The following is a 26,452-nucleotide window of genomic DNA, read 5'->3' as shown; positions in this document are numbered from 1 at the left end:
TATATAAAATAATTTCATAAATATATAAACATATATGAATATGTATAAATAAAATAAAAAAATTATTGTGTTTTCTACCATTCATTAAATTTCGATTTAGTTTGTGATTTTAAGGTGTCATGGAACTCTTGAGGAATTCAGTTTGTGTTTTCTGATGCAGAATGATTTGAGTGCCACTTGCCAGACTAAATTGGAATTTGGATTTTGCAATTTTAAATTCTACAGGGCAGTTTGTAGGTAAGAATATGTTGTCTGAGAAAATAAATCCCAGAATATTTATCTAAATTTGTTTTTATAGATAACATTTTATTTAGGATTTTCTTTTTTAAAAAATGTATGAAAAAATAATGTGAACTAACATGCATGCATGCCCATGTTATGGTAGGTATCACAGGGCTGTATACCATTTCTCTTAGCTGGGTGATGCATTGTCCTTTCAGTTGAAGGCTTTTATTTCTTGTCCTAAAATGAAGATTAATAAAGACTGTGTTCACACTGATGTAGAAAGAATACATTGGCTAGTTGAAATTAGCCTTTTGAACTGCTTATGTATATAGTGCAACCCCTTATTTGAAATCTCCAGGTACAAGAAATAATATTTTTACTGGAATTATATTTTTACTCCTGTTTGTAATCTCAGCCCTAAATGAGAACATGGGAGGAACATCACCATGTAAGAGCAAAGTAATAACAAATCTTTTGGGAATGTAGGTAGGGGCTAAAAGTCATTATGGCTTTATGTGTTATTTAGACATTTAGATAACATAACTGAGATTTATTCTTTCTTTGCACCCCTGAGATCAACATTATGTCCAGTGGATCAACTTGTGCACCATCTTCAAGTTCTACACTACGTGTTGTGAGATCATCTAAGAAAACCTAATTCAATCCATTAACTGAAACCAGTCATCTGACGTTTTTTCAGTTCCAGATTTTATAAAAATTGTCAGGCTCTGCTCGATCTTCTACCTCACCCCCAATTTGCTAGAGATAATTCAGTTGGGTGGAGTTTATTTTATTTTGTTTTGTTTTATTTTGTTTTGTTTTATTTTATTTTATTGTATTTTTAAGCAGATGTTCTATTGTGCTTATGATGGAATGGCAAAAAGATATTAGTAACTCTGCTATAAATCTTTTGGCAGAGACCAGAAAAGAAACTGAAGTTCATTTGTTTCCTTATTTTATTGGATTTTGATGACTCTGAACAGCTAAGTTGAAGGAACTCAGTGTGTAATTGTACAGAGGCTTGACAATGCATCTCAATAGGCCCTGGACTAAAGGTGTTCTGAGTGCGCTCCATACAGTTTAGTCATATATATTGATTTGGTGGTGTAAAATTTAGTCATACGTCTTAATTAAGCAGTGCTGTAAACTAATGGTACTGCCCAGAGTCGTAATATGAGATGGGTGGGGTAGAAATATGATTGATGAATGAATGAATGAATGAATGGTAAATTCTTCCTCTAATAGCTTTTCCACCTACATAAAGGAAATATTGACAGGTTCATAGAATCTCAGTAAAAAAAAACAACCATATAGGAATCCTTACCTGACTCAAGGGAGGGATACTCCAAATAGTCATGCTCAGTGAGCATAGAATGCTGACTGGTGTGTGTGTGTGTGTGTGTGTAGAGGAGAAAGGTGCTTAATGTGATGGACAATAAATAAGGAACAGGAGTGGTTAAGGATATCTTTAGGTAATGAGACAGGACTAGTATTACACAGTGTGAGCCAAATGTCTCTTCTCTTCTGAAGCAAAAATGACCAGAAAAGGAAAATCTGTTTTCCTCTAGTTTCTCCTAATGGAGGTGGGGGGGTGGGAAGAGTAGAATATGAGGCACTGTCTTATACTAGGCAGTATGCTTCATTGCTAATGTTCCTGGTTTCTCTCTCCTGCTTGTCCAGATTTCTCAGCTTTTACAGCCAATATGAACTATTGCATTTGAATTTCTGTGAGTTGTTTCAAGGATAAGGATGGCCAGTGATTATATCAAAAAAGGGGAAAAAATAAATGTGGGAGCAATGATGATCTATGATACTGGATTTGTATAAATATAACTAACTAAACAAAATGGTTTGCACATTGTGATTGTAAGAAGGATGAACCTTAGCACATCTCATGTCATGTGGTGCTTCCAGATTCTTCCTCCAAGCCACATGGGAGGAGTATATGAGGTCAGGACTTCCCATGAATCAGTTTTGTTATTTTAAACTATGATGTGGCATCTAATTCAGCCAAGAGTCATTAAGGGTTAGCCCAAAGTAAACACTGAAGTGTTGATGTTATCATTCTTATATCTGTGAAGCTACAATTTAAAATCACCGAAAGCTGCTATCTCATTCAGTCCATGAATGCAGTTTTCCCCTAACTGCACCCACTAGATATGTTGGGCCTATGGCCAGCACTAGCTGGGAATTATTTTTTATTTAATACAGGATATTGACATGCCCCCTCTTGTGCTGAACCATCTTGGAGCTGTAAACAGAAGTAAAACATATAATAAACAGTACATTAAAGTAGTTTTTAAAACAATATTAAATAATAAAGATTTATTTATATCGTTGTTATTGAAAAGGGGGGCTGGAGAATCATTCCTTGAATATACATACCAGAAAGGCCTGGGTGAAAAACGGAGTCTTCAGCAGGTGCCTAAAGCATGTCAGAGTAGGTGCCTCTTAAATTTGGGGGGTGAGGGAATGCTTTCCAAAGCATGGTTGCCTCCATGAGTAGCAGGCAGATGGCATTCTGCAGTTCTTTGTAGACATAGCAGAATTCTTGGAGTTGAATTTCAACATATCAGAAGGGCATCAAAGTGGAGGAGACAGTGCTACTGTTTAAGATATAATGATAAGAATGAGAGCATTGTGTTGATCTTGCTGCAGATTTTAGATTTCTTCTTTAAACATTTATTGGCCATTGACCTTGTTGTGCTTGTAACTCTTTTGTCTTCCAGAGAAAGTTCTTGCATTCCAAGCCAGCCAGGTTTCTTTTCACAGTCCTCAAAAACTCAAAGAAAAGACATTGTCAATGTGTGTTGTCTTAAGACTAATGTTGATCAGTGTATTTTAAACTTACTATTTCCTTTGCACCTAAAATGTGTATGTGTTAATCAGTTTCTTTTCTTCCCCCTCTCTTCTCTTCTCCTTTCCTGTCCTGTTATGTTCCCTCATGGAACTGAAGGAGCCAACCAAAGGTAAAAGATTTTTATAATGCTTTGCAGCCCTAGGTGGTGAATCATGTTCAATTCTGTGCCAAAATATCTTCTCCTTTCTTTCCAGATGTATTCAGTGCTATTGTTAAGAGGAAGGGGAAAACATTTGAAATCGCTTTTCCTTCTCTCTCTCTCTCTCTCTCTCTCTCTCTCTCTCTCTCTCTCTCTCTCTCTCTCTGTTTTCAAGTCAGAAAACAGTAGCATACAGGATTGAGGGCTGTGGATAAAAGAGTGTTAGGTTTTTTTGTTTTTGTTTTTTTGTATTTTGGTTTTAGAGTCATTTTTTCATCCTTGCACAGTATCAGATCACAGTATCAGCAGTTGTTGTTTCCCAGCAGTTTCTTTTTATTCTGCAGTTGAAGAATAAAATGCAAAGACTTTATCTGCTTTCTCATCCCTTTTCTCCGAAATTTTATTTTTCCTTTATACATTAGGAAGTAGATCTAGGTGCAGAGGGACACAAATAGCCATGTACAGATATGAGAACCAGTGGACTCTTAGCATGAATAAACATACCTTCAGGCGTTGGTCTCATCCTGTACTCAGCAGGTTAGAGTGCAGTAAGGGACAGGTCCCAAGTGAATACTTTTCTAAAGCCTGTATGTCTCTCGGTCAGTATGAGTTTACACATTCCTGCTCATTTTCAGTCACTTTCTTGTGTGTGTGTTTTTTTTAATATATACAGTATATACACCATTGTATGACTTAGAAGTGTGCAAGTGGCAACTGTCATCATTGGTTTCTTCCAGCCCATGACAACTAGAAGCTATAAAACCTTGTTTAAATAGAAGTCAGAAGAAATCTGCTCAGGCAGTGAACGGGAGTAAATTAGGAGGCAGAATTAATGTTGCTCAGTCTTCAGTCTTCTCCAACTTGGCATTTGATGGGTGGATTGGACTACACCCTCCATCTTACTTGGGCAGCACAGCAAGTGTGGCACAAGCCAGAGATGATGGGGGCTGTAATCCAATGTGCCTGGTAGACCAAAGTTGAGGAAGTCTGTATTGTTGAAAATTATCTGATGAATAGGGAGGAAGTGTATGCATCCTCAGAGCAAGCTTGGAATGGAATATCATAGAAATCTTAGAAATCACATCAAATCTTGTGGGCAGGCATGTATTTCAGAAACTATATATATGGCCAACTCGGCTAACTGGGTTGTTCACTTTATCATAGGCTTTTAAAAATAAATGTTTTTAAGGCATTTCTTGTTTATCTCTCTGCAGGTGTTTGCCTATGATCACTGCTTCTGGTCTATGGATGAAGCTAACAAAGAAAAATATGCAGGTAGCATTGTAATAGTGAAGAACTCTGGTGGGAGGAAAATTGGCATTGCTCTAGCAGTCATTTGTCAAAAGAGTCAGATGTGTTCCTAGGAGATCCAGAGGTTGTCTCCTGAACTTAAGAGACCTTCCTCATTGCCAACACATTTCTAGAAGAAAAAAAATTAATTCTTAGGACCAGCAGCAGGCCTCCTTCCCCAGACAGAGCCTGACCCCTATTTCTGAAGAGTTATCATTGTGTTTTTCACTAAAATCTGAAAACTGTCGAATTCAGTTTTAATTCTAGATGATCTTTTATTCTATAAGTTACCTAGAGTTCCTAGTTTCTTTGCTAGATGATTTTAATTAAATGCTTCCAGGGAGACTAGCAGTTTTAAAAGATGAAAAGGCTACTTATAATTTTCCTGCAAGCCAGGCATTTTTGAGCTCAAAATCAGACTTCCCAAAAGTGCAGTTTTGAGCAGATTTATTAAACAAGAAGGACAAATTAAGCAAATGCACTTCTATAAAACCCTTGCTGCTTGTGAGACTACTTTTTGGTCCAAAACACAACTATTGGTAGAAAGAAACCATGTCCTGCCTGGTTTGACCATAAGATGAAAAGTAGAAATAGGGGTGAAAGATAGCATGGCTGCTAAATAACCTTATAAGCTCCCATTGTGTGATTGCATATAAATATACATAGGACATGCTTGTGTGGTTCCCAGCAACCATTTCTATGTTGCCATGTATCATTCTATATAATTTGTTACCAAGTCCTAGGCTGTTACCCCATTTAAAAGTGCTACTAAAAAAATCTGCATCATCCTTTCTTTCTCCATGCGTATACAAAGAAATAGAAAACATTAGCCCCAGTATGTATGGGCCAAGACAAGACAAGCTTAGATCCCAGTTTAACCAAGCTCTTCATTTATTTTGTAGTTAAAGCTTCAATGTAGTATTGTCTTTTTTCAGAATAAGCAATCTAGTGTCCTCCAGATGTTTGGAATACAACTTTCATCAACCCCAGTGGCTCAGAATTCTAAGAGTTAGAATAATGCAACAGTAACTCCAAGTTGCTTTTGCATTATTATCATAATAAGGAGAACAAAAGATTGAATAACAAGGAGCAATCCATATAATAGAGAAGCTTTGAGTAAGCCAGAAGATGTAATCTTTACATAACCACATCATGAGCCTTGTCTTTTTGGGGGACAGATTTTGATCAGATTTTATGGTTGGATTCAGACGGCATGTGAAACCCTAAATTCAAGTTAATGAAGCAAAATCGTTGTATGTTCATAATACCTTATGCCTAAAAATATATTATGACTTAACATTATGACCTGGATTACCATAACATATTGAACTATAAACTATTCAATCTTATTTTAACCTAATCCTGGGTGTTGTGCAGATCCAGACATAGTTGACTATAAAGTCTCAGAATCAGGGATAGAATGGGTTCAGATTCCTGTTTAATAATGGAGGTCATTATTTTCTCACCCAAATATATTTCACAAAATGTTTGTGAATATAAAATCAGATAGCTCCTATGCATGCCTCTATGAGATTCCTGGAAGAAAATATGTGACCAGTAAACTTTTTTTGCCTGGAATCCAAATCATCATCATCATCATCCCCCAGTGAGGCACTACCTTGACATGGTTGTGGGGCTTGCATGATCTGAGGAAGATGAGAGCTAAGCCAGAGGTTCAACCATACTGGATAGGTCTCATCAGAGGAGCCAGACAAAGAGTGTCTCTCCCATAAACAATATAGTGAGACGTAACTTACAGAAACCTATACCAGATCGGTCGTTGCCCAGGACAACAAGGACTCACTAGGTGTTGGAATTCCTGGACATCTGTTGACAAATGCTACAAGACTCAGGACTGTTGGCTGAGCAACCAAGGCCAGCAGCTGCAGGTCTATTGGAAGAAAAGTTGCTTACAACAATACCTTTAATATTATTACCTTTAATATACCTTTAATATTATTACCTTTAATATACCTTTAATATTATTAAACAGCAAGATCTCCCTATCCCAGGTCCTTGGGAAGGACTCAATAGGTGGACAAAAATGTCCAAATCCACTTTAAACATCTGGCTGACTGTCCACAGTAGTAGATCACCAACCATGATGATGATGATGATGATGATGATGATGATGGCAGCAGTGTCTTCCTTGAAGTCAGAGTTTTGTTTCATAAGATATGCTTCCCTATAATTGAGATTAGCTCTTCCCTCCTGGACTTTAGGAAACAGCTAAAGACCTGGTTTTGTAATTATGCCTGGGGCGGGAGGGAGAGTAGCCATTTCTGGGGATGGTTAGTTCCTTAGAAGGACCCAGTTCTGCCTGCAAATCATAAAGAACTTTTAACCATCGAGGTTTTTATTATATTTATTGTATCCGTATTATAGGGTTTTATGGTTTCATATTTCTATCTATCTTTTACTGTAAACCACCCAGAGTCCCTTTTGGGAGATGGGCAGTGATAAATTGGATTAATAAATAAATAATCCATTTGGTGCTGGTTAAACACAGAGCAACTCCAAAGGAAGTTACTGGATACCTTGGTGTAGTCAAGATGCGTATCTGTTCTGTGCCTTCCACTTGTGTCCATTGACTTTGGACACACATGAAAAGCATTAAATGTTTTTACATATTACAAGTCTTTAAAGCTTTTGAGAGTTTTAACAAAGGCATTTTTTTTACTCTTCCACCCCCAATGATTTGAATCCTTTTGTTCTAATTTTAGGTCAAGATGTTGTTTTCAAGTGCCTTGGTGAAAACATTCTCCAGAATGCCTTTGAAGGTTACAATGCATGCATTTTTGCCTATGGACAGACTGGTAAGCATTAGCAAGGTGGATATTGAGGGAAAGGAGGCAAATGTATGAGTTTTGATTATTGAACAAATTAGGAACAGTACCATGTCAGGGGAAAGAAAATAGTTTATAACTTAATTGTTCATGCTTCCCTCAATTTCAAATGCTGGTTTTGATTTCATAAAGGCTTACACCTTTTTTCACTTTGAGAAGGATTTTAAGAAATGAAATTAATAAAGCCCAAACTTTTCTGGATCAAGCTGATTTATTTTTACGTGGAGAAGGTTAAAGAGGAAAACAATTTCCTTGAGCCTCTCAAGGCACCAGGCATAAATTTTGCTGCTTAACCACCACCCACAAAAAAAATAAAAAAATAAACCAAGCTGCAAAATCTGGCCCCATCTCTTTGGATGATATTACCAGCCACAACCACTGCAACCCTCAGAGACCAACCATTGCCACTGGCTGCAGAAAAGTTGCACGCTCCACATTTAGAATGCCAAATAAATAAAACCCAATATGGAGGCTTATAATTAGGAGCCAGATGCTTTATTGTCTTTTTTTAAATAATTATTTTAATGTTGACTGCACCCCTCAGGGCCCTAGCTTGGTAAAGGTAATATAAAATACAGTAAGGTTTAGAGAAATAGGGTGAGAGAGGGTATGAGAACAGAGAGGAGGTGGGGGTGATGGGGAAAAACAGCACATATTTTTGCTTTCCCATTAGCTACTGAAGATACTAGCTGGTATTGGGCAGAGAATAACAGTGAGATAATAGTTATGGCGGATATGGGCTCAGGACAAGACAGGAATTTCCCACTCTCATATACAGCAAACAAAAGAGCTGGAGATCCTGGATAATATTTCTTATGTAGGGATGCAGCCAGATATAACCCTTATTTATCTGTGGTTTGGTTCTTTTCCACATTAAGCAGATAAGCATCTCCTGCCTGTCCTATGACTGACCTTGAGTAACAAGCACAAAGAGGCAGTTACAGTGATCCAACTCACCGATTTAATTTGACAAACCAGTTTTCTATATATGTACACATCATTTTCTATGTGATCAGAGAAAACAAGATAGTTACAGTAATTTGTTAATCCAGCTATGTCTATAAATCTAATTAGATTTAGCTTAGTTTATAGAACGCATCATTGAGGTGCTCAAGCTCCAGCACCACGACAAGGTAACGATCCTTTGCCACCCAAGACGGGAAGGTCATGACAGAGAGGTCAGACTAAATGCGATCCCTGGGGAAGGTAATGGCAATCCACCCCAGTATTCTTGCCGTGAAAACTAAATGGATCAGTACAACCAGAGATATGTCGGTATACCATCGGAAGATGAGACCCCCAGGTCGGAAGATGGTCAAAATGCTACTGGGGAGGAACAGAGGATGAGCTCAACTAGCCCCAGACGTGATGACGCAGCTAGCTCAAAGCCGAAAGGACGGCTAGCGGCCGACGGTGCTGGTGGTGAACGGCGAATCCGATGTTCTAAGGATCAACACACCATTGGAACCTGGAATGTAAGATCTATGAGCCAGGGCAAATTGGATGTGGTTATTAGTGAGATGTCAAGATTAAAGATAGACATCCTGGGCGTCAGTGAACTGAAATGGACTGGAATGGGCCACTTCACATCAAATGACCACCAGATCTACTACTGTGGACAAGAGGACCACAGAAGAAATGGAGTAGCCTTCATAATTAATAGTAAAGTGGCTAAAGCAGTGCTTGGATACAACCCAAAAAACGACAGAATGATCTCAATTCGAATTCAGGGCAAGCCATCTAACATCACAGTGATCCAAATATACGCCCCAACCACAGATGCTGAAGAAGCTGAAGTAGAGCAGTTCTCTGAGCATCTGCAGCACCTACTGGACAACACGCCTAAAAGAGATGTTATTTTCATCACGGGAGACTGGAATGCTAAGGTGGGCAGTCAAATGACACCTCGAATTACAGGTAAGTATGGCCTGGGAGAACAAAATGAAGCAGGACATAGGCTGATAGAATTTTGCCAAGACAATTCGCTCTGCATAACAAACACACTCTTCCAACAACCTAAGAGACGGCTTTATACATGGACTTCACCAGATGGACAACACCGAAATCAGATTGATTACATCCTTTGCAGCCAAAGGTGGCGGACATCTGTACAGTCGGTAAAAACAAGGCCTGGAGCTGACTGTAGTTCAGATCACGAACTTCTTCTTGCACAATTTAGGATCAGACTCAAGAGATTACGGAAGACCCACAGATCAGCTAGATTTGAGCTCACTAATATTCCTAAGGAATATGCAGTGGAGGTGAGGAATTGATTTAAGGGACTGGACTTAGTAGATAGGGTCCCGGAAGAATTATGGACAGAAGTTGGCAGCATTGTTCAGGAGGCGGCAACAAAATACATCCCAAAGAAAGAGAAAACCAAGAAGGCAAAATGGCTGTCTGCTGAGACACTAGAAGTAGCCCAAGAAAGAAGGAAAGCAAAAGGCAACAGTGATAGGGGGAGATATGCCCAATTAAATGCAAAATTCCAGAGGTTAGCCAGAAGAGATAAGGAATTATTTTTAAACAAGCAATGCGCGGAAGTGGAAGATGACAATAGAATAGGAAGGACAAGAGTCCTCTTCCAGAAAATTAGAAACATTGGAGGTAAATTCCAGGCAAAAATGGGTATGATCAAAAACAAAGATGGCAAGGACCTAACAGAAGAAGAAGAGATCAAGAAAAGGTGGCAAGAATATACAGAAGACCTGTATAGGAAGGATAACAATATCGGGGATAGCTTTGACGGTGTGGTCAGTGAGCTAGAGCCAGACATCCTGAAGAGTGAGGTTGAGTGGGCCTTAAGAAGCATTGCTAATAACAAGGCAGCAGGAGACGACGGCATCCCAGCTGAACTGTTCAAAATCTTGCAAGATGATGCTGTCAAGGTAATGCATGCTATATGCCAGCAAATTTGGAAAACACAAGAATGGCCATCAGATTGGAAAAAATCAACTTATATCCCCATACCAAAAAAGGGAAACACTAAAGAATGTTCAAACTATCGAACAGTGGCACTCATTTCACATGCCAGTAAGGTAATGCTCAAGATCCTGCAAGGTAGACTTCAGCAATTCATGGAGCGAGAATTGCCAGATGTACAAGCTGGGTTTAGAAAAGGCAGAGGAACTAGAGACCAAATTGCCAATATCCGCTGGATAATGGAAAAAGCCAGGGAGTTTCAGAAAAACATCTATTTCTGTTTTATTGACTATTCTAAAGCCTTTGACTGTGTGGACCATAACAAATTGTGGCAAGTTCTTAGCGGTATGGGGATACCAAGTCATCTTGTCTGCCTCCTGAAGAATCTGTATAACGACCAAGTAGCAACAGTAAGAACAGACCACGGAACAACGGACTGGTTTAAGATTGGGAAAGGAGTACGGCAGGGCTGTATACTCTCACCCTACCTATTCAACTTGTATGCAGAACACATCATGCGACAAGCTGGGCTTGAGGAATCCAAGGCTGGAGTTAAAATCTCTGGAAGAAACATTAACAATCTCAGATATGCAGATGATACCACTTTGATGGCTGAAAGCGAAGAGGAACTGAGGAGCCTTATGATGAAGGTGAAAGAAGAAAGTGCAAAAGCTGGCTTGCAGCTAAACCTCAAAAAAACCAAGATTATGGCAACCAGCTGGATTGATAACTGGCAAATAGAGGGAGAAAATGTAGAAGCAGTGAAAGACTTTGTATTCCTAGGTGCAAAGATTACTGCAGATGCTGATTGCAGTCAGGAAATCAGAAGACGCTTAATCCTTGGGAGAAGAGCAATGACAAATCTCGATAAAATAGTTAAGAGCAGAGACATCACACTGACAACAAAGGCCCGCATAGTTAAAGCAATGGTGTTCCCTGTAGTAACATATGGCTGTGAGAGCTGGACCATAAGGAAGGCTGAGAGAAGGAAGATCGATGCTTTTGAACTGTGGTGTTGGAGGAAAATTCTGAGAGTGCCCTGGACTGCAAGAAGATCCAACCAGTCCATCCTCCAGGAAATAAAGCCAGACTGCTCACTTGAGGGAATGATATTAAAGGCAAAACTGAAATACTTTGGCCACATAATGAGAAGACAGGACACCCTGGAGAAGATGCTGATGCTAGGGAGAGTGGAGGGCAAAAGGAAGAGGGGCCGACCAAGGGCAAGGTGGGTGGATGATATTCTAGAGGTGACGGACTCGTCCCTGGGGGAGCTGGGGGTGTTGACGACCGACAGGAAGCTCTGGCGTGGGCTGGTCCATGAAGTCACGAAGAGTCGGAAGCGACTAAACGAATAAACAACAACAAGTTTATAGAACTATAATAATTTATTTACACTCCATAGGTCATGGAATGTTGGGCTGTAATGCATTAATATTTGTGAAGGAAGCCTTTCCCATGAATTCAGAATAATTTTGCTTCATCTTGTCATTAGTAATAACGGAAGAGTTTCGTAAATCTGCTTGTAGACTTATTTATAAAGGTCCTCAGTAAGACTTCAGGAACTTTTCACTATTTCTCCGTTCTTAAAACTTGTTTTCTTTCTCTTTTATACAGGATCTGGAAAATCCTACACAATGATGGGCACAGCTGATGAACCTGGATTAATACCTCGGCTCTGCAGCAGTCTCTTTGAAAGAGCTCAGCAAGAGGAGAGCGAAGAGCAGAGTTTTAAGGTGGAAGTGTCCTACATGGAGATTTATAATGAGAAAGTCAGAGATCTGCTGGACCCAAAGGGGTAAGGAAGGTTTTTGAGAAAACCAAGTTTGCTGGCTACCTGGTAAAGTAATCATTTGATGGGAGTGGAAGTCTCCTACTTCTTCATTCCTCACAAGAGACTAGCTTAATCAACATGCATTCCTCCAGAACAACACCAGTAATTTTTGTTTCTGGAGAAGGGCCTTCTCTCAGTAATTAAATATATGCTTTGTGTGCAGAAAGGGCCAGATTTTATCCTAAGCCTGTCTAAGTAAGCTGTGAAAGAGCCTTCTCTGGAATTTAAGAGAGCCACTCTCTTTTGCTTCACCACCAGGACTCTGTTAGGTGAATCTATACTATGATCCAATATATGGCAGGGTTCCTTTTCTGGCTCCAAGTCACTTTCTGTCCCACCCCCACCCCCAATCTCTTAAAATCTTGCTCAAGTTTTCAATATTCTGGCAGGATTCTAGCATTCGCAGGCAACATTTCGGTTTTTTAAAATAAATTTTAACTTACTTGTAAGGGTTTGCAGAGATCATTTAAAAATGGTGTGGACAACTTGGGGCCTGCTGGTACCATGTTGCTGATCCTAGGTGTAAAGGGTTTCTTATATTTCTAGAGATTCATGGTGCAACTGGAAGATCCATGATAAGGCTCTTCCATGCTTTTTAAAAAAGTTATTGGCACGTTTGGATGGAGCCCAGATTGAACAGGGGGAGAATGGGGTTTGCCATCATGGCCCTTTTCTGTTAAATATGCCCAGCAATGGGGGGGAAAGGAAAAATGTAGTTATCTTAACTATTTGAGTAGGCTTTTAGATCTCAAAATTATCTCAGGGAAGTTTAAGAGCAAAAATCTGTTGATTTTTAAAATATTCCCTGGAGCAGTATAGCTGTTTATCTTACATGTATCTGAAGACAGAGAAATATATTGATTGTTAACTTGATAACATGCAAACTGGATAGCCTTTACTTTTTCCATCTTTTTTCCTACTGTTGTATGATAGCATTTTTGTTGTTGAGAGTTTCACCTTGAAAAAATGCATTAGTTCCCTCAAGCTGGGCAGTGAAATTGATCGGCCAAATGCATCTTAATATGCTGGGCCCAGTCCAATCAAAGTTGAAACATTATTATTATTATTATTATTATTATTATTATTATTATTATTTATTAAACTTAGCCACCACCCATCTCCCCACAAGGGGGGACTCTGGGCGGTTTACAACAAAGTTAAAAACATTAAAATACTCTAATAAATATAAATACAAGTATGACATAAACATAAATACAATATAAAATCCAGATGACGGTAGCAATTGGAATATCATTCACATGTATCTAAAGGGGCCATTTAAGACGCTAACCATCTCCAGGTGTTATTACTTCCCACCCCAAGCGAGGTGGCAGATCCAAGTCTTCAATTGTTTTCGGAAGGCCGCAAGAGATGGAATCTGTCTTATCTCTGGAGGAAGAATGTTCCAAAGGGTGGGCACCACTGCAGAGAAGGCCCGCTTCCTGGACCCCACCAGATGGAATTCTCTTATAGATGGGGTCCATAACATGCCCCCTCTGCATGATCGGGTGGGACAGGTTGATGCAATGGGGATGAGATGGTTCCTCAGGTACCCTGGACTCATGCCATGAAGGGCTTTAAAGGTGATAACCAACACCTTGAATTGCACACTCAGTGAAACATCATTTGAGGTTAAGAGGAAAGGTCTAACCAAGTGCTGGATGCTTCTTGATGAATCAGTATGACTCAGAAGTACCTGACTGATGATATTGTCCAGAGTTTTGGAAATGCAATACCTTGTTCTATGTTTGCTTCCAAACAGGAGCCGCCAATCTTTAAAAGTCAGAGAGCACAGTGTCTATGGACCTTATGTAGATGGTCTTTCTAAACTAGCTGTTGCCAGTTACAAGGTAAAGAAATCCATTATAATAGACTTACCTAATAATGTTCAGTGGAATGGTTGTCATCACCAAATTATTTACATCCCTTTTCTGCAAGAGCCTGTGTCCAAAGCAGCTTACAGTACGTTAGAAAATAATAGTGAATCAGTTAAGGTGTAGCAACTCTAGTCTGTTAAACTGGGACTTCTCAGCAAGCAAAATCACTAGAAGGAAGGGCCCAATCAATTCCCCTCACTAGTGATTTGGCATAGGATCTCTGGAAGGGAAGTGCAGGAATGAAGTTGATGGTAGAGAAAAGAACATCTCTTGCCTTCCCCATCTTCCTCATGGTCTGTTCAAGGTTGCTGAGAGGGAATTTCATGGTTTCTGTGCTCTTAAATCAGATCTTGGACAGACTGATCTTTCTGGTTTAGTAGACCCTGTGCTTGATCTGCACTGGCTTTCCAAGATTAGAGGCAGAAGTCATCTGCACACCTTTTACACGAGATACTTCTCTATCAATAGTGTTGTATTTTAAGATTAAGTTTGAGATTCCTTAAATGCAAAGCTTTAACACTTGAGCTCCAGCACGTCCAGAAGCAAAGACAAAGTGCTATTTGAACCCTCATTATCTTCTCTTTAATCTCTTTGTTGTATCTGCATAAACAGTATGTTTCCATCAGCAGTGTTCTTGCAGTCATGAACTGCCCTTTACAAAGCTCTCATCCTTGGAATGTTTATAGCTCTGTAGCTAATGAGGCATACAAACATTATTTTTTTGCCCCCTATCTTCACTTCTGTGATATAAGCTCTATAGGCATTAAGGCCCTGAAATGCTACAGAAATCTGCTGAATTGCAACTCCTGTCATCTGCAGCCAGCATGGCTATGTTAGTTGGTAGTGGAAGGAATTTTAATCTGACACATCTAGTGGAAACCAGAATGGGGAAAGTGTCTACAGAACGAGCACGTAACATCTTGAGGAACTTTCCTAATTCCAGCTCCTGGTTGACTTGGTTAGCATTTGGATGGGAAACCACTGGAAAATATCAGCTGAAAAGACATCCTAGAAGGAGGCAGTGGTAAACTACTTCCATATTATTGGCAAATAAACTACATGGAGGTGTTCATGAAGTCATCAGGAATCTAACCTGATTTAAGGGAGACTTTATCTTTGCCTTTAAAGAAAGGAGGAGAGAAAGATCTTGCAAAACTGGTTTAGCAAGTGATTATGCTAGGTTTGTTTGCAGAACTTTAGCAATGGCCTTAAGTGTCTGAGAATATGTTTGCACTTCAACAATCTAACTTTGCCTCACAAGAAAACCAAGTCAGAAACTTGAGGAAGTATATTACACTGAGTTTGAATAATGACTCCTGTCCAGCACATGTACTTATCACAGACCAATGGCCCTTCCCCCAACTTTGATGTAATTTCAGGGCAAATTTGCATATGGTATTTTGATTAAATTGTTCTCTTTGTAATCTAAAATTTGAATACTGCTTTCTGTTTTGCTAGGAGTTTTGTGGAGGTTTAAAACAAAGTGTAAGTTTCCTTGGTTGACTTTTGCACTAAACTTGCTAGGTAGCCTAACATAACCCAGCCATCTTATAAAATCATCCAGTTGAAAATGACCTCACAGCCTTTGGTACGGTATATTCCAGAGACCTCTGCTTAAAGGCCTCCAATAAAAGAGAATCCACCACTTTCTAAAGCCGTCTGTCTTGGTCTTCCCCATCCCACAATAGAGTAATAATAATGCTAATCTACTATATAAAGCTATTATAAAATTTAATGAAGGAGTATATGTGAAGCATGTATCCATGCATATGCATATGCCATGTCTTGCCTTACCTTTCTCCACTTTCAGTAGGAGAATTTCTCTTGTTCAGGTAAGGATCTTCAACATAGTGAATGTAAGCAAGGCCCAAATAGTTCAGATGCAATACTTACTTTTTAGCTGAAAATTTTAATATGTCCTAATGGAAATACTAAGCACAATTGTAACCTGGGATCATCAGGCCTTACTCCTAGAGGTCTCTAAATAAATGCTAAGGGTGCTGTTTGGAGCATACTGAAGAGCTCAAAGAGAAGGAGAAGATGTCTTTGAATATAGCTGGACTAGATGATCTCTAAGATTTCTTTCAACTCTGTGATTCTAGAATATGTAGCGTGCCTTTCTACTGAACCAGCATCCGTGCCTATCAGAGATGTGGGTGGGTAGAAATTCCACGTCACAGAACATGAGGACTCCAAGGTTGCTTGAGCTTCTGTACTTTTTATTTTAGAAATCCAGTACCACTCAAAATGCAATGTGCCCCAATCCTCTGGAGAAAGATTAGAATTCATTGGTAGAACTCATAGCTCAATCAACAGTCTGGTGATTGAGGATAGCTAAAAAATTTTCTTTGCTGTCACGTAATAGTTTGATTAGCCAGACAGTTCGACAAAACAGAAGGAATGTGTTATTTCTCTGCTCTGTGCAGACAGCATTAATGGTAAATCAGGGAAAAATCTAATACAAAACCATGATTTATGAGGAGCAATAACAGCTTGTTGTACTCACCGAACTTAGCATTTTCTAGCGTCAGTAAAAAAGAGACTTCAGTGACTGGGACATCACATTAAGCTGTGGTTTGTTTTAATTATGGTTTGTTGAATAAGCCACATGGTTTAGTTCACATCTCAAGTTATGCATGAACTTCACTTTAAAAACACAGTATGTTTTGTGATTCTTTTATTTAGGATATAGAGTCTTTGATGTCTGAAGGCAATAAATCTCGTACAGTTGCTGCAACAAACATGAATGAAGAGAGCAGTCGATCCCATGCAGTTTTCAAGATCATCCTCACACACACATTGTATGATGTAAAGTCAGGGGTGAGTTCTGCAATCTGCACTACAGATAAATAACAGAATTCTATAAAAACTGAATGGGAAAAGGAGTTTTATAAATGCTATAAGGAAATGGCGAACTGTAATCAGTACATTTGCCAGTATTTTACTCCTGTTTTACTTGCTTTAGAATAGATCTTGTTACCCTAGGGCAGACTGGGGAGCCTGTGGTCCTCAGATGTTCTTTATCGCATACTCCTGTTAGCCCCAGCACTTTGGCCTAATGTTAGAAATGATGAGAACAAAAGCCTTCCAGAAGATCATAGATTCCCAGCCTCATCATGAGAGGCAGCATAGCCTTTCTGGGAGCAACAGTGCTATTTAGACAGTTACTTAAAATCATGCCTTTGTAAATTAGTGTGGGATATGCAGTACATTTTGAAGGCCCTGTGGCTGGAGCGCTTGAATTTTTCAGCTACATTACCAAGGACTATCATTTCCATTTAAAAAGCGCTCTCCTGTATTAAGGAAAGAGCACATTTTGCTTGATAGCAGTTACCTCTCCACATACTTAGGGAACCCTTGTGTTGGGTTTGGGGAACATCTTATATTTTTGAAACCTCTTTTGTCTTTGCCCAAGTAGGCTAAAATATAATACATGAATTTTGCCCCCAAAACCACTTTCTCTGCAGTCTGAACGTCCCTTGTGAACCTGAGGATGTATACAGGTCTGCTGCCGTCACTTTATTTGCTCGTATCCCTAAGTAATGGAATGGCTCCTTATAAGCAAAAATCTGCAACCATTACTGTCTGAATATGTCTCAATGAAGTCTTACGCCTTTCCTTTTAATTTTTTTTCTCATTCCATACCTGGAGAAGTACAATTAAAAATCACCAACGTGCAAGTTTGACTTAAAACATTCAACCCTCTAGTCCTGATTCTGAAATAAAATAAGCTTTATTATTTTCAGTGGCATTTGGGGGGGGGGGGGTTTCATCTCTTGTTATCTTTGCTTCTAATCTCTCTTAACCCTTTGTTTCCCCGACAAATAAGATCTAGATCAGGTTTGGTCACATTCGTTTGTGCTAGATGTTAACATCTGGCCTGAGATTAGGGGAGCTGAAATTTACCTAGAAAGCATGAGAGATTTCTCTGTAAACCCTCTGGAGTAGGCACATTTGTTATATAGTAAATCATTTATGATAGCATTTCACAGTCCTTATTTAACTACCTCTTTAGCATCGCGGGTTAAACCGCTGAGCTGTCGATCGGAAGGTCGGCGGTTCGAAACCGCGCGGCGGGGTGAGCTCCCGTTGCTAGTCCCAGCTCCTGCTCACCTAGCAGTTCGAAAACATGCAAATGTGAGTAGATCAATAGGTACCGCTTCGGCGGGAAGGTAACGGCGTTCCGAGTCGTCATGCTGGCCACATGACCCGGAAGTGTCTATGACAACGCCGGCTCCAAGGCTTAGAAACAGAGATGAGCACCGCCCCCTAGAGTCGGACACGACTGGACTTTACGTCGAGGGAAACCTTTACCCTTTACCTTAGCATCAAGGTCCTTCCCGTAGTTGTCGTCGTTCTCCCTTCCTTTCCCTTCCTCCAAACTGAGGAAGACTGTGAGGGGTATTTTGAGATGCTGAGGAGGTGAAGTGTTGTTGGGCTAGTGTTGTTTTCGTTCCACAGACCTCTGGTGAGAAAGTGGGCAAGTTGAGCCTGGTTGACCTGGCAGGCAGTGAAAGAGCAACCAAGACGGGGGCTGCAGGTGACAGGCTGAAGGAAGGAAGCAACATCAACAAGTAACGTTTTTCTTTTCAAGGGATTAGATGTTTTTGAATGGAGGGTGGAGGCAAAAGTAAATAAGCCCCAGTGTTCTTTATTTATTCAGAGGAATGACAACAAGAGGAAAGAAAGAAGCAGAGCCCCATCCTCCTCTGACATTTCCCCCCAACTTTTCCTTAAAAGAAATAGTCCTTCCTTCTCTGAAAGATCAGAAATTGTTAGATTGGAACAAAGAAAAAAAAAAGAATTATTTTTTTCTGGGTCCTGTTTATGTTAGCTAATGATTAGGCAATTTTACCCCCCAAAGCAAAATGCAGGTTAATAAAGGGGCCGCTCTTGCTAAGTGTAGACCTGATTCTAGTCGTCATATGATTGCAGAATTTTTTTCTCCCCAATGCAGGTCTCTCACAACTCTTGGCTTGGTCATCTCAGCCCTCGCAGATCAAGCTGCTGGCAAAAATAAGAACAAATTTGTTCCTTACCGTGACTCGGTGCTCACCTGGCTGCTCAAAGTAAGTGAGCCTTTATTCAATGTGTCCAGCAAGACAACATTCTCTGTTCCAGGTCTATTTGGAGGGACTTCTGTTGGAAATAAAATAAAGGGTTGCAGCAACTGATTGTGGTAGGAAACCACGGCAGCTCTGTGTGTTATTCTCACTCAGGAAGCTCCTTCTCCAGGAACAGAATTCCCTTGCTTTCTGGGAGAGTTGGATCCCCTTAGGTGGCTTCCCGCTCAGGCTTGTTCATAATCAATAGTGCGCTCTCTCAGTCAATTCACTGGCAGCTGCATACACAGCTCTCCCACCATAAAAGCTTTACCATGGCTAACCCATGCTTAGTGTGGTGACGAACGTCAGAGCTGTTGCTTTAAACTGTTAGCCATTTTGCCTCCGTCGAACATGAGCATGAACTGCAGCGGACGTATCGGTTGTCGCTTCAGAGCAAGTGTTGGGCGAGGTTGGTCTCCTGCAGAATGAGAGAGACGCAGAAGTGTTTGTGCCCTGCAAAAAAAGGTGGCTTGATGTTTACAGCAGAAGAACTCAGCTAGTTTGGAGAAACTTCAGACAGGAACAAAATACTGGCAAGAGTCCAGTGACACAACCTCATTGCTAAATTTTACTTGTTCCTTCCTGTGCACTAATAAAATATATTCATGCAAATATTCAGCGGTAATACATACATACATATCCAAAATCTGTCCGTGCCAAAGGGGATTTTTAATCCAGCTTCTTATACCTGGTTCTCCAGATCTGGGGGGGGGGAAACAAGCAAACACTTGCTCTTTTTGAAAACTGTTTCCAGTCATTATGGATAGTAATAAACTCAGTGGAGCCCCTACTGGTGACTTCTTATAAAGAATTTCCCAACTGGTCTTCAAATATATATAGCAGTGTTGCTCAACCTCGACAACTTTAAGACGCGTGGACTTCAATTCCCAGAACTCCCCAGCATGCGTCTTAAAGTTGCGGAGGTTGAGCAACACTGCTATAGAGTCTTTGAATGTAAAGAGTTCCTTTTGGCTATTATGGCTAAATGCTGTTGCTAGCCCTTCCCCTCTTCTGTAATGTTTGTTTTACCTCTGAAAAAGCCTGTTTCTATATTTGCTGGCAATGAACTCCATAAACTCTACATCAATACACTATAGTATGTTTGCTGTTCTCCATCCCAAATGCGTCACCAATTTCATTTGGTGACTGCTAGAATTATGTGAAAGCTTTCTCTGCCCACTATATGCAAGTTTTGCAAGACAGAAATGGCCTTTTTCTTTCTTTTAAAAAAATGCCAGCTACCAAAGTGTGGAAGAAGATTTTATACCTTGGTTTCTTGCATTGGACAGGAACCTGGATTAATTGTCACTATGTCACTATGTGAGTCACTATGTGAGATGGGCAGCTATACCAATGTGATTAAATTAATTAAAAAAAAAAAAATTGGCTTTCAAGGGTTCTTCTGATTTGCAGATTCTTTAGCCTTCCTTCATAATTTTAATTATTAATATTATGCATTATTTTAATTGCTCTTTCCTGCACCATCTGTAGCTTAACACAGGGATGCTCATCTGTTGGGGGGAGAGTTGGGGTGCCAGGGACCACACTCCCCAAAACTGGCAGAGCCAGAACAAAGGAGTAAGTGGGGACAGAAGAAATTTAAATGCAATTAAATTTGCATTATATTACAATGATTACATATGTGCAATTATATGCATGAATTATGTTGATATGATTATTTCTCATGTATTTAATAATTACTACCTTCTATTACATTAAACACTGCAATTTGGTGGCAACATTTGGAGGCGGCAGTTTTTGTGAACTGGATATAGAGGTTGTGCCTACCTTACTTTAACACCTGAGACCCAGAACAGTATTTTAAAATCCCCTTGTCCTCTTTCCTACATAAACAAGAGTTTATGCTCTTTTCAATATTACAGTGTGAAGCGACGTTTTCAAAGATTTTACTTTAGGGTGATAAGCAGGACGTGAAGTGGTTTGGCTTCCTCTCCTGCTGAGACAATTCCATGTAATAAGTATCAGCACAGAGAAGGCTCTGCTTCTCACTTAATAGGTCTGATATCACTAAAAGAAGAAAATATTTGCTTTCTTTCTCATTAGTACCACTAAGCAAATCCATAACTGGATATGGAGAGGCTTAGTTTAGAAAAGACTTTGGGTAAGTATATTGAAGAGGGGTGGAGATACATGCCATCTATATTTCAGCCACTGGGGAAGGAAAACTCAAGAGCAGTATAAATTATAAATGAGGATTCTCATTAAAAATTAATGACAGTGTGATGTAAAAATTAAACATCTTTTTAAAAAGGCAAAAGGCTCGAAAGTTTATATAATAAAATAATTCCAAAACTCCCCAAATACTTTCATCAAATTGCTTGAAAACCCTTTTCCTTGCCCCTCTGTTGAAAAAAGCCTCCCAATTCAGATGTTGGCAAAAAACATACACCAGGGAAATACATAGGTAGAAAAATGTCCTTCACATCTTATATAATTGTTCTTATATTCATCCCAGTACAGGAAGCCTCCACAGTTCTTGATATGGTAATACGTTCCAAATAGGGGTAGGATAGCCAAGAATGTTACTTATCTCCTTGACAAGCACAATACGTTGGCAAATTTGTGGATTTCAGCCCCAAATAAGGTGGTAGAAGACAAACCTATGAGTTAATGTCCCAGTCTTACATTATGTTTCCAGGAGCAAGGCAACTGCAGATAATTCTTAATAAATTTAGTTGTCCAGTATACACAAAACAAAATATTAAACTTATTTTAAGATCAAAAGAGACTCATTTCATTTTTAAAGCAACCTTCCACTGCTGAACAGGATATTCAAGCTTATTGTTCCAAAGGCTCTGTAAATAATTAACTTCAATTTCATCAACTTCCTTCCACTTAAAAAATGAATTACTGCTTTAGGAGCCACAATTAATTCTTCCCAGGCCACAAATACGAATTTCAGGAGCAACAAAAGCATTAGAAAGAAAAGATCCAAATAACAAATGTCAGAGCTAAATAAACTGCCAATATGCACTGTGAGATAAATGAAACTCGGTTTTAGTAAGGTTTGAAAATAGCTTCATTGGAGGCAGCTAACAATATTATGAGAGGTCTTGTATGAAGACATTAAGAAGACTTAAACTGGTTTCACTTAAGCAAGGTTGCTGCATTCCATGCCTTTATGTCATAAAGACTGAGTTGTAAGAGGCAAAGACAATTGCTTCAGGCATTAATTCGGTGACCTGCCTGTCTTTCCCTTTCTTTTTTGCCTATTCCAAGCTCTAGGCAATGAGAATGGTCCCTTGCTCACTTGTGAATGGCTGTTTCACTCATTCTACCCTTTAGCTGATGTTTGACCTTAGAAATCAAATGCATAAGGATTTAATTTTATAGTGATATGCAAGAGTTTTGTGGACATGCAAATGGAGGGAGGGAGACATCCTGATCATTTTTTTGCAGCTGAAGCTGGCATAGCCTGAGAATAGGTCTAATACATCTAAGAATCTGTGTCACACTGCAGCCAAGTCTAGTTGTTACTGAGTGTGTTATGGTTTCAGAGAAAAGCATTGAAACCTGTGCTCAAGCGCTTGGAGGTATGCTTTTGGGTTTTAGTCATGCTTTTGAACAACTGTTGCCCCTGTGCTGAAAAGAAGGCTTGGAATGTGGAGTTCCTGGGCTTGGCTAAAAAAGCACCGTGATGGAACAGAGAAAGAACCCATTCTGAGCTCAGAGCTGGCGGTGTCTGGCATAACATTTGAAATCTAAACAAATAGGGTGAGTTATTTCTTTGTATCCTGGCTGTAGTTTGAGGGCAAGAGGGGGAAAAACTATCATTTCTTTTGCTTTCTGCCAGGATTCTTTGCCAGTGCATGGTTGTTTGATTTAATCATCTTGCACAGTTATTCACTCCTGTATCTGCCTTAGAAGTCTAATTTCTGTTGACTGTTTATTTAAAAGAGACACTGCAGGCAACATTTGGTGGTGGAGCTTAGGAGTTACTTTCCTCCCTTGGTTCTACAGGTCCTTCCTTCCTTCCTTCCTTCCTTCCTTCCTTCCTTCCTTCCTTCCTTCCTTCCTTCCTTCCTTTTCATTTAGAATTTGTATCTGCAACGTACCTTCAAGGAAGCTTCTGTCCACAATAAAAGTAGTCATCAGCTAAGCCTTCTTGTGGGGAAGTCTCTAACACTCACAAGCTCAGCCATAGGAGAAATATGAATGCATCTTTTTCCTACATATCAAGATGGGTGAAATGCTTGTGAAAACTGATTGAACTACACTGCCATTCATTATGTATAAATTGTGTACTTTAGTTAACATGAAACATTTAATGCTAAAGACTAATAACAAGCATGTTTTCAAAATGGCCTACATTTTAAAACAGTGACCCATCTCAGCCTTTTTGATTGATGACATCAAAGCCAAATGGCTTTTTTGTGTTGAGGCATTGCTCCAAATCAAAGCAGCACCATTGTGCTCAGACTAATTTCAACCAACCGAGAAGCAGAAGTGTGGATGAATGATTGGTCAGACTGGCTGGGAATTCAGAGAGCAGTAATTCCAATACATCTAGAGGATGCTAGGCTGTTAAGGGCTGTCTTAATATATTCTGGGCCCAGGCCATTTTAAGCATTCATGGTCAAAGCATTTGTTACTCATTTAGAGATGTGTGCAGGTTCTCTGTCCTTTATTTGTTTGGCAGCAGCTGTCAGTGCCATATACTTAAGAGAAATAGTTCTCTTTTACACATAGTGTATGTATTTCCTGTAGCACACCTGGTGTAGCAGAGAGGATTTGATTGTTGCTTGACCCAATCACTGCTTTTTCTGCCTTAGCACTTCCTTTTCCCCATAATCTGCTGATGAAAACTAATATGTCTTTCAGGTATTTGGAAGGTTGGCTAAGACAATGCCCTTGAAGGGCTTTATATATTTGGAGTGTGCTGTATATTATTACTACTGCTGCAGATGTAAGCACTTTGATTAGTATCTAGCCTTTTCTCTAATAGCTTAGAAGGTTATGTATCATAATGGGGCTATCTTCATTTATCTCCATCCTCTTAGGCAAGGAAAGGTGATGGTTACTTGCCACAGGTTTAAAGCTGGGTTTCCCACATCTAAAGCAAATACGCAAGGCATCATACCTGATCTTTAACTAGAGTTGTTATAAAAGCTTAAATTTACCACAATAATTAGGAGCTTTGCAAAAAGATCTATGAATTATGCCCAGCAGAAGTGCATGGCCTACATTTTGTAGATAACTTAAATCAATGTTGTACAACCTAATGGCTTCTAGATGTCTTGGATTATATCTCCCATCTTCCCTAGCAATCATAGCCACTAGGAATGCTAGCTGGGTTCTTACTGGAACTATAATCCAACAGAGGCAGGTTGTGTAGGGTGCCTGGTTGTGTTAGGCTAACTTAAAGGATATGCATCTCTCCTATTGTCTGCATGTTGTTTAGGCTACACTACCTTTCATCCCCCAGAATATCATCAACAAATAATTTCTGGTCAGAGGGATCAGAGGTAGGTGGTATGACATCTGCTTTGCTCAAAGTATAATCTCTGGTGAAAAAAATTAAGTAGCAAGAGAACCTTTCCCTGGTCTCAGTGGTTATATATCGCCCCTAAAATTGGAGGCAACGTGATTCTCAGTACCAATTAGCAGGGAACAGTAGTAAGAAGGTGGTTGTCCCCACACCTTGCTTATGGGTTTCCAAAAGGCAACTGGCCACTCTTGGGGAAAGGATATCAGACAAGGTGGAGTGATTGAACAAGGTTGTTGTTATGCTGCAAGGGAGAAAATACCTTGTAATAAAAGGAAGTTCCCCTTCCATTATAAGGGGGAACATTGGAGGGCTCATGTTGGAGAAGCCTAATGTAAACAATAGCTTCTCAAGTAGAAATAATGTCTTTGGTTGTTTTAATGTAAGTTGTAAAATGGAACCAAGAATTATGTATTGAGTTCAAGGAATCAGTATGTTGGCCATCACAACTGATCTGTAATAAAGCTAGCCTCTTCCATTACCATATAAGAGGGCTGACGATATTGAAGGAGAAATTACTAAATCCTGGTTAGACCTGGAGGAATGTCTTTTTCTTGCAGAAATGTGCTGCCCTGGGTTTTGTGAGTGGTACCAGCCATAATCTCAGGGCCAGCTATTGTCATCCAAGAAAAGCTGATGGTTACTAGGGGCACTGCCCCACAGATAACTAAATATGAGTCATTGCTTGTAAAGTTGGGCTTTAGGAATCAGATGGGATTGCTGCTATTGTTACCAGCCTCCCTGCTGCATAGCTGCTTCCCTGGCTAAGTTCCTCAATGCTATGGTAGAGTTGTTGGTGGAGTTGCCTAGGCTTATGGTCTGGGAGACTTTAAGCTGCCTTCTTTGGGCCTGAAATCTGAAGCAGCTTGGGAGTTCCTCTTACATTATGGCCACTATGGCAGCCATAGACCTGATCCAGGATATTGATTACTCAACTCACAGTGGGGGTCACACATTTAGATATGTCTTGGGGCAGCAGTGAGGTGGAATTGGAGGATGAAACCATCAGTCCCTTGTCATGGACAGATTACTCCCAACCTTGGGAATGGGTGGCCTTATAAATTCTTTAAATTAAGTAATCAATCAAAACTCCTCAAGTTCTTATTCCCTGATTTCACATTCCCAGGACAGCCTTGGTGGCAACAGTAAAACTGCAATGGTTGCTACTGTCAGTCCAGCAGCAGATAATTACGATGAGACACTTTCTACCCTGAGGTATGCAGACCGGGCCAAGAACATTGTGAACCATGCTGTGGTCAATGAAGATCCCAATGCCCGAATCATCCGAGAACTGAGGGAAGAGGTAGAAAAACTCAGGGAACAGCTTACCAAAGCAGAGGTAAGTCTCTCCCATTAGAATTACCTCAGATGTTGCATCAAGGGCAACAGAAGGAGTAATTCATTTAATCGGTCAATAGATTCTGTCCCTCTCCTCCAGCTCTAAAGCAAAGTCCAACACATTTTGCAAAGAATGTAATCTGACTTGGAATAATGTAGCTTCCTGCATACTGAGTTTGTTTGCTGGTTTTTTAGATTGTGCAAATCTCAAAGAGAAGACCCAATGGTAAGTTTGCTGCCAGAGCAAGGTTATAGATTGCCTGTATATCTCTCTCAAACCCTCCTCTGATGCTACTATGCCTATTCACCAATAGAATGGCAGAACCTTGCTTCCCCCATCACACAGATCAAAGGTTCAGTAACTCTCCTCAAGCAACCAACTCTGAATCTGTGTGCAAGAAGTTCTCCCTTGCTTCCCCCCAGCTCTGCTGGAAGCAGATCTACTGACAGAGGTAGGTCATATATTCCACACAAACTAAATAGGATCTCCAAAATTCAGAGGCATACCTT

At 39.8% G+C, this 26,452-nt stretch overlaps 1 protein-coding gene across 1 annotated transcript in view; it reads left to right on the top strand.

The window, feature by feature from the left end:
* The window catches only part of KIF13B (kinesin family member 13B), a 149,359-nt gene that overhangs the window by 35,776 nt on the left and 87,131 nt on the right, over positions 1 to 26,452 (top strand). The window contains exons 3-11 of the mRNA XM_063300770.1: positions 3,182 to 3,194; positions 4,439 to 4,499; positions 7,238 to 7,330; positions 11,900 to 12,080; positions 13,879 to 13,966; positions 16,679 to 16,813; positions 18,455 to 18,567; positions 18,951 to 19,062; positions 25,731 to 25,943. Coding sequence (XP_063156840.1) covers positions 3,182 to 3,194; positions 4,439 to 4,499; positions 7,238 to 7,330; positions 11,900 to 12,080; positions 13,879 to 13,966; positions 16,679 to 16,813; positions 18,455 to 18,567; positions 18,951 to 19,062; positions 25,731 to 25,943 — 1,009 coding nt within the window. The remainder of the gene's footprint in view (positions 1 to 3,181; positions 3,195 to 4,438; positions 4,500 to 7,237; positions 7,331 to 11,899; positions 12,081 to 13,878; positions 13,967 to 16,678; positions 16,814 to 18,454; positions 18,568 to 18,950; positions 19,063 to 25,730; positions 25,944 to 26,452) is intronic.

This window comes from Candoia aspera, chromosome 1 (genome assembly GCF_035149785.1).
Source record: "Candoia aspera isolate rCanAsp1 chromosome 1, rCanAsp1.hap2, whole genome shotgun sequence".
NCBI classification, from domain to species: Eukaryota; Metazoa; Chordata; class Lepidosauria; order Squamata; family Boidae; genus Candoia; species Candoia aspera.
The sequence above is the reverse complement of the archived record's forward strand: the minus strand, read 5'-3'. Positions and strand labels throughout refer to the sequence as shown.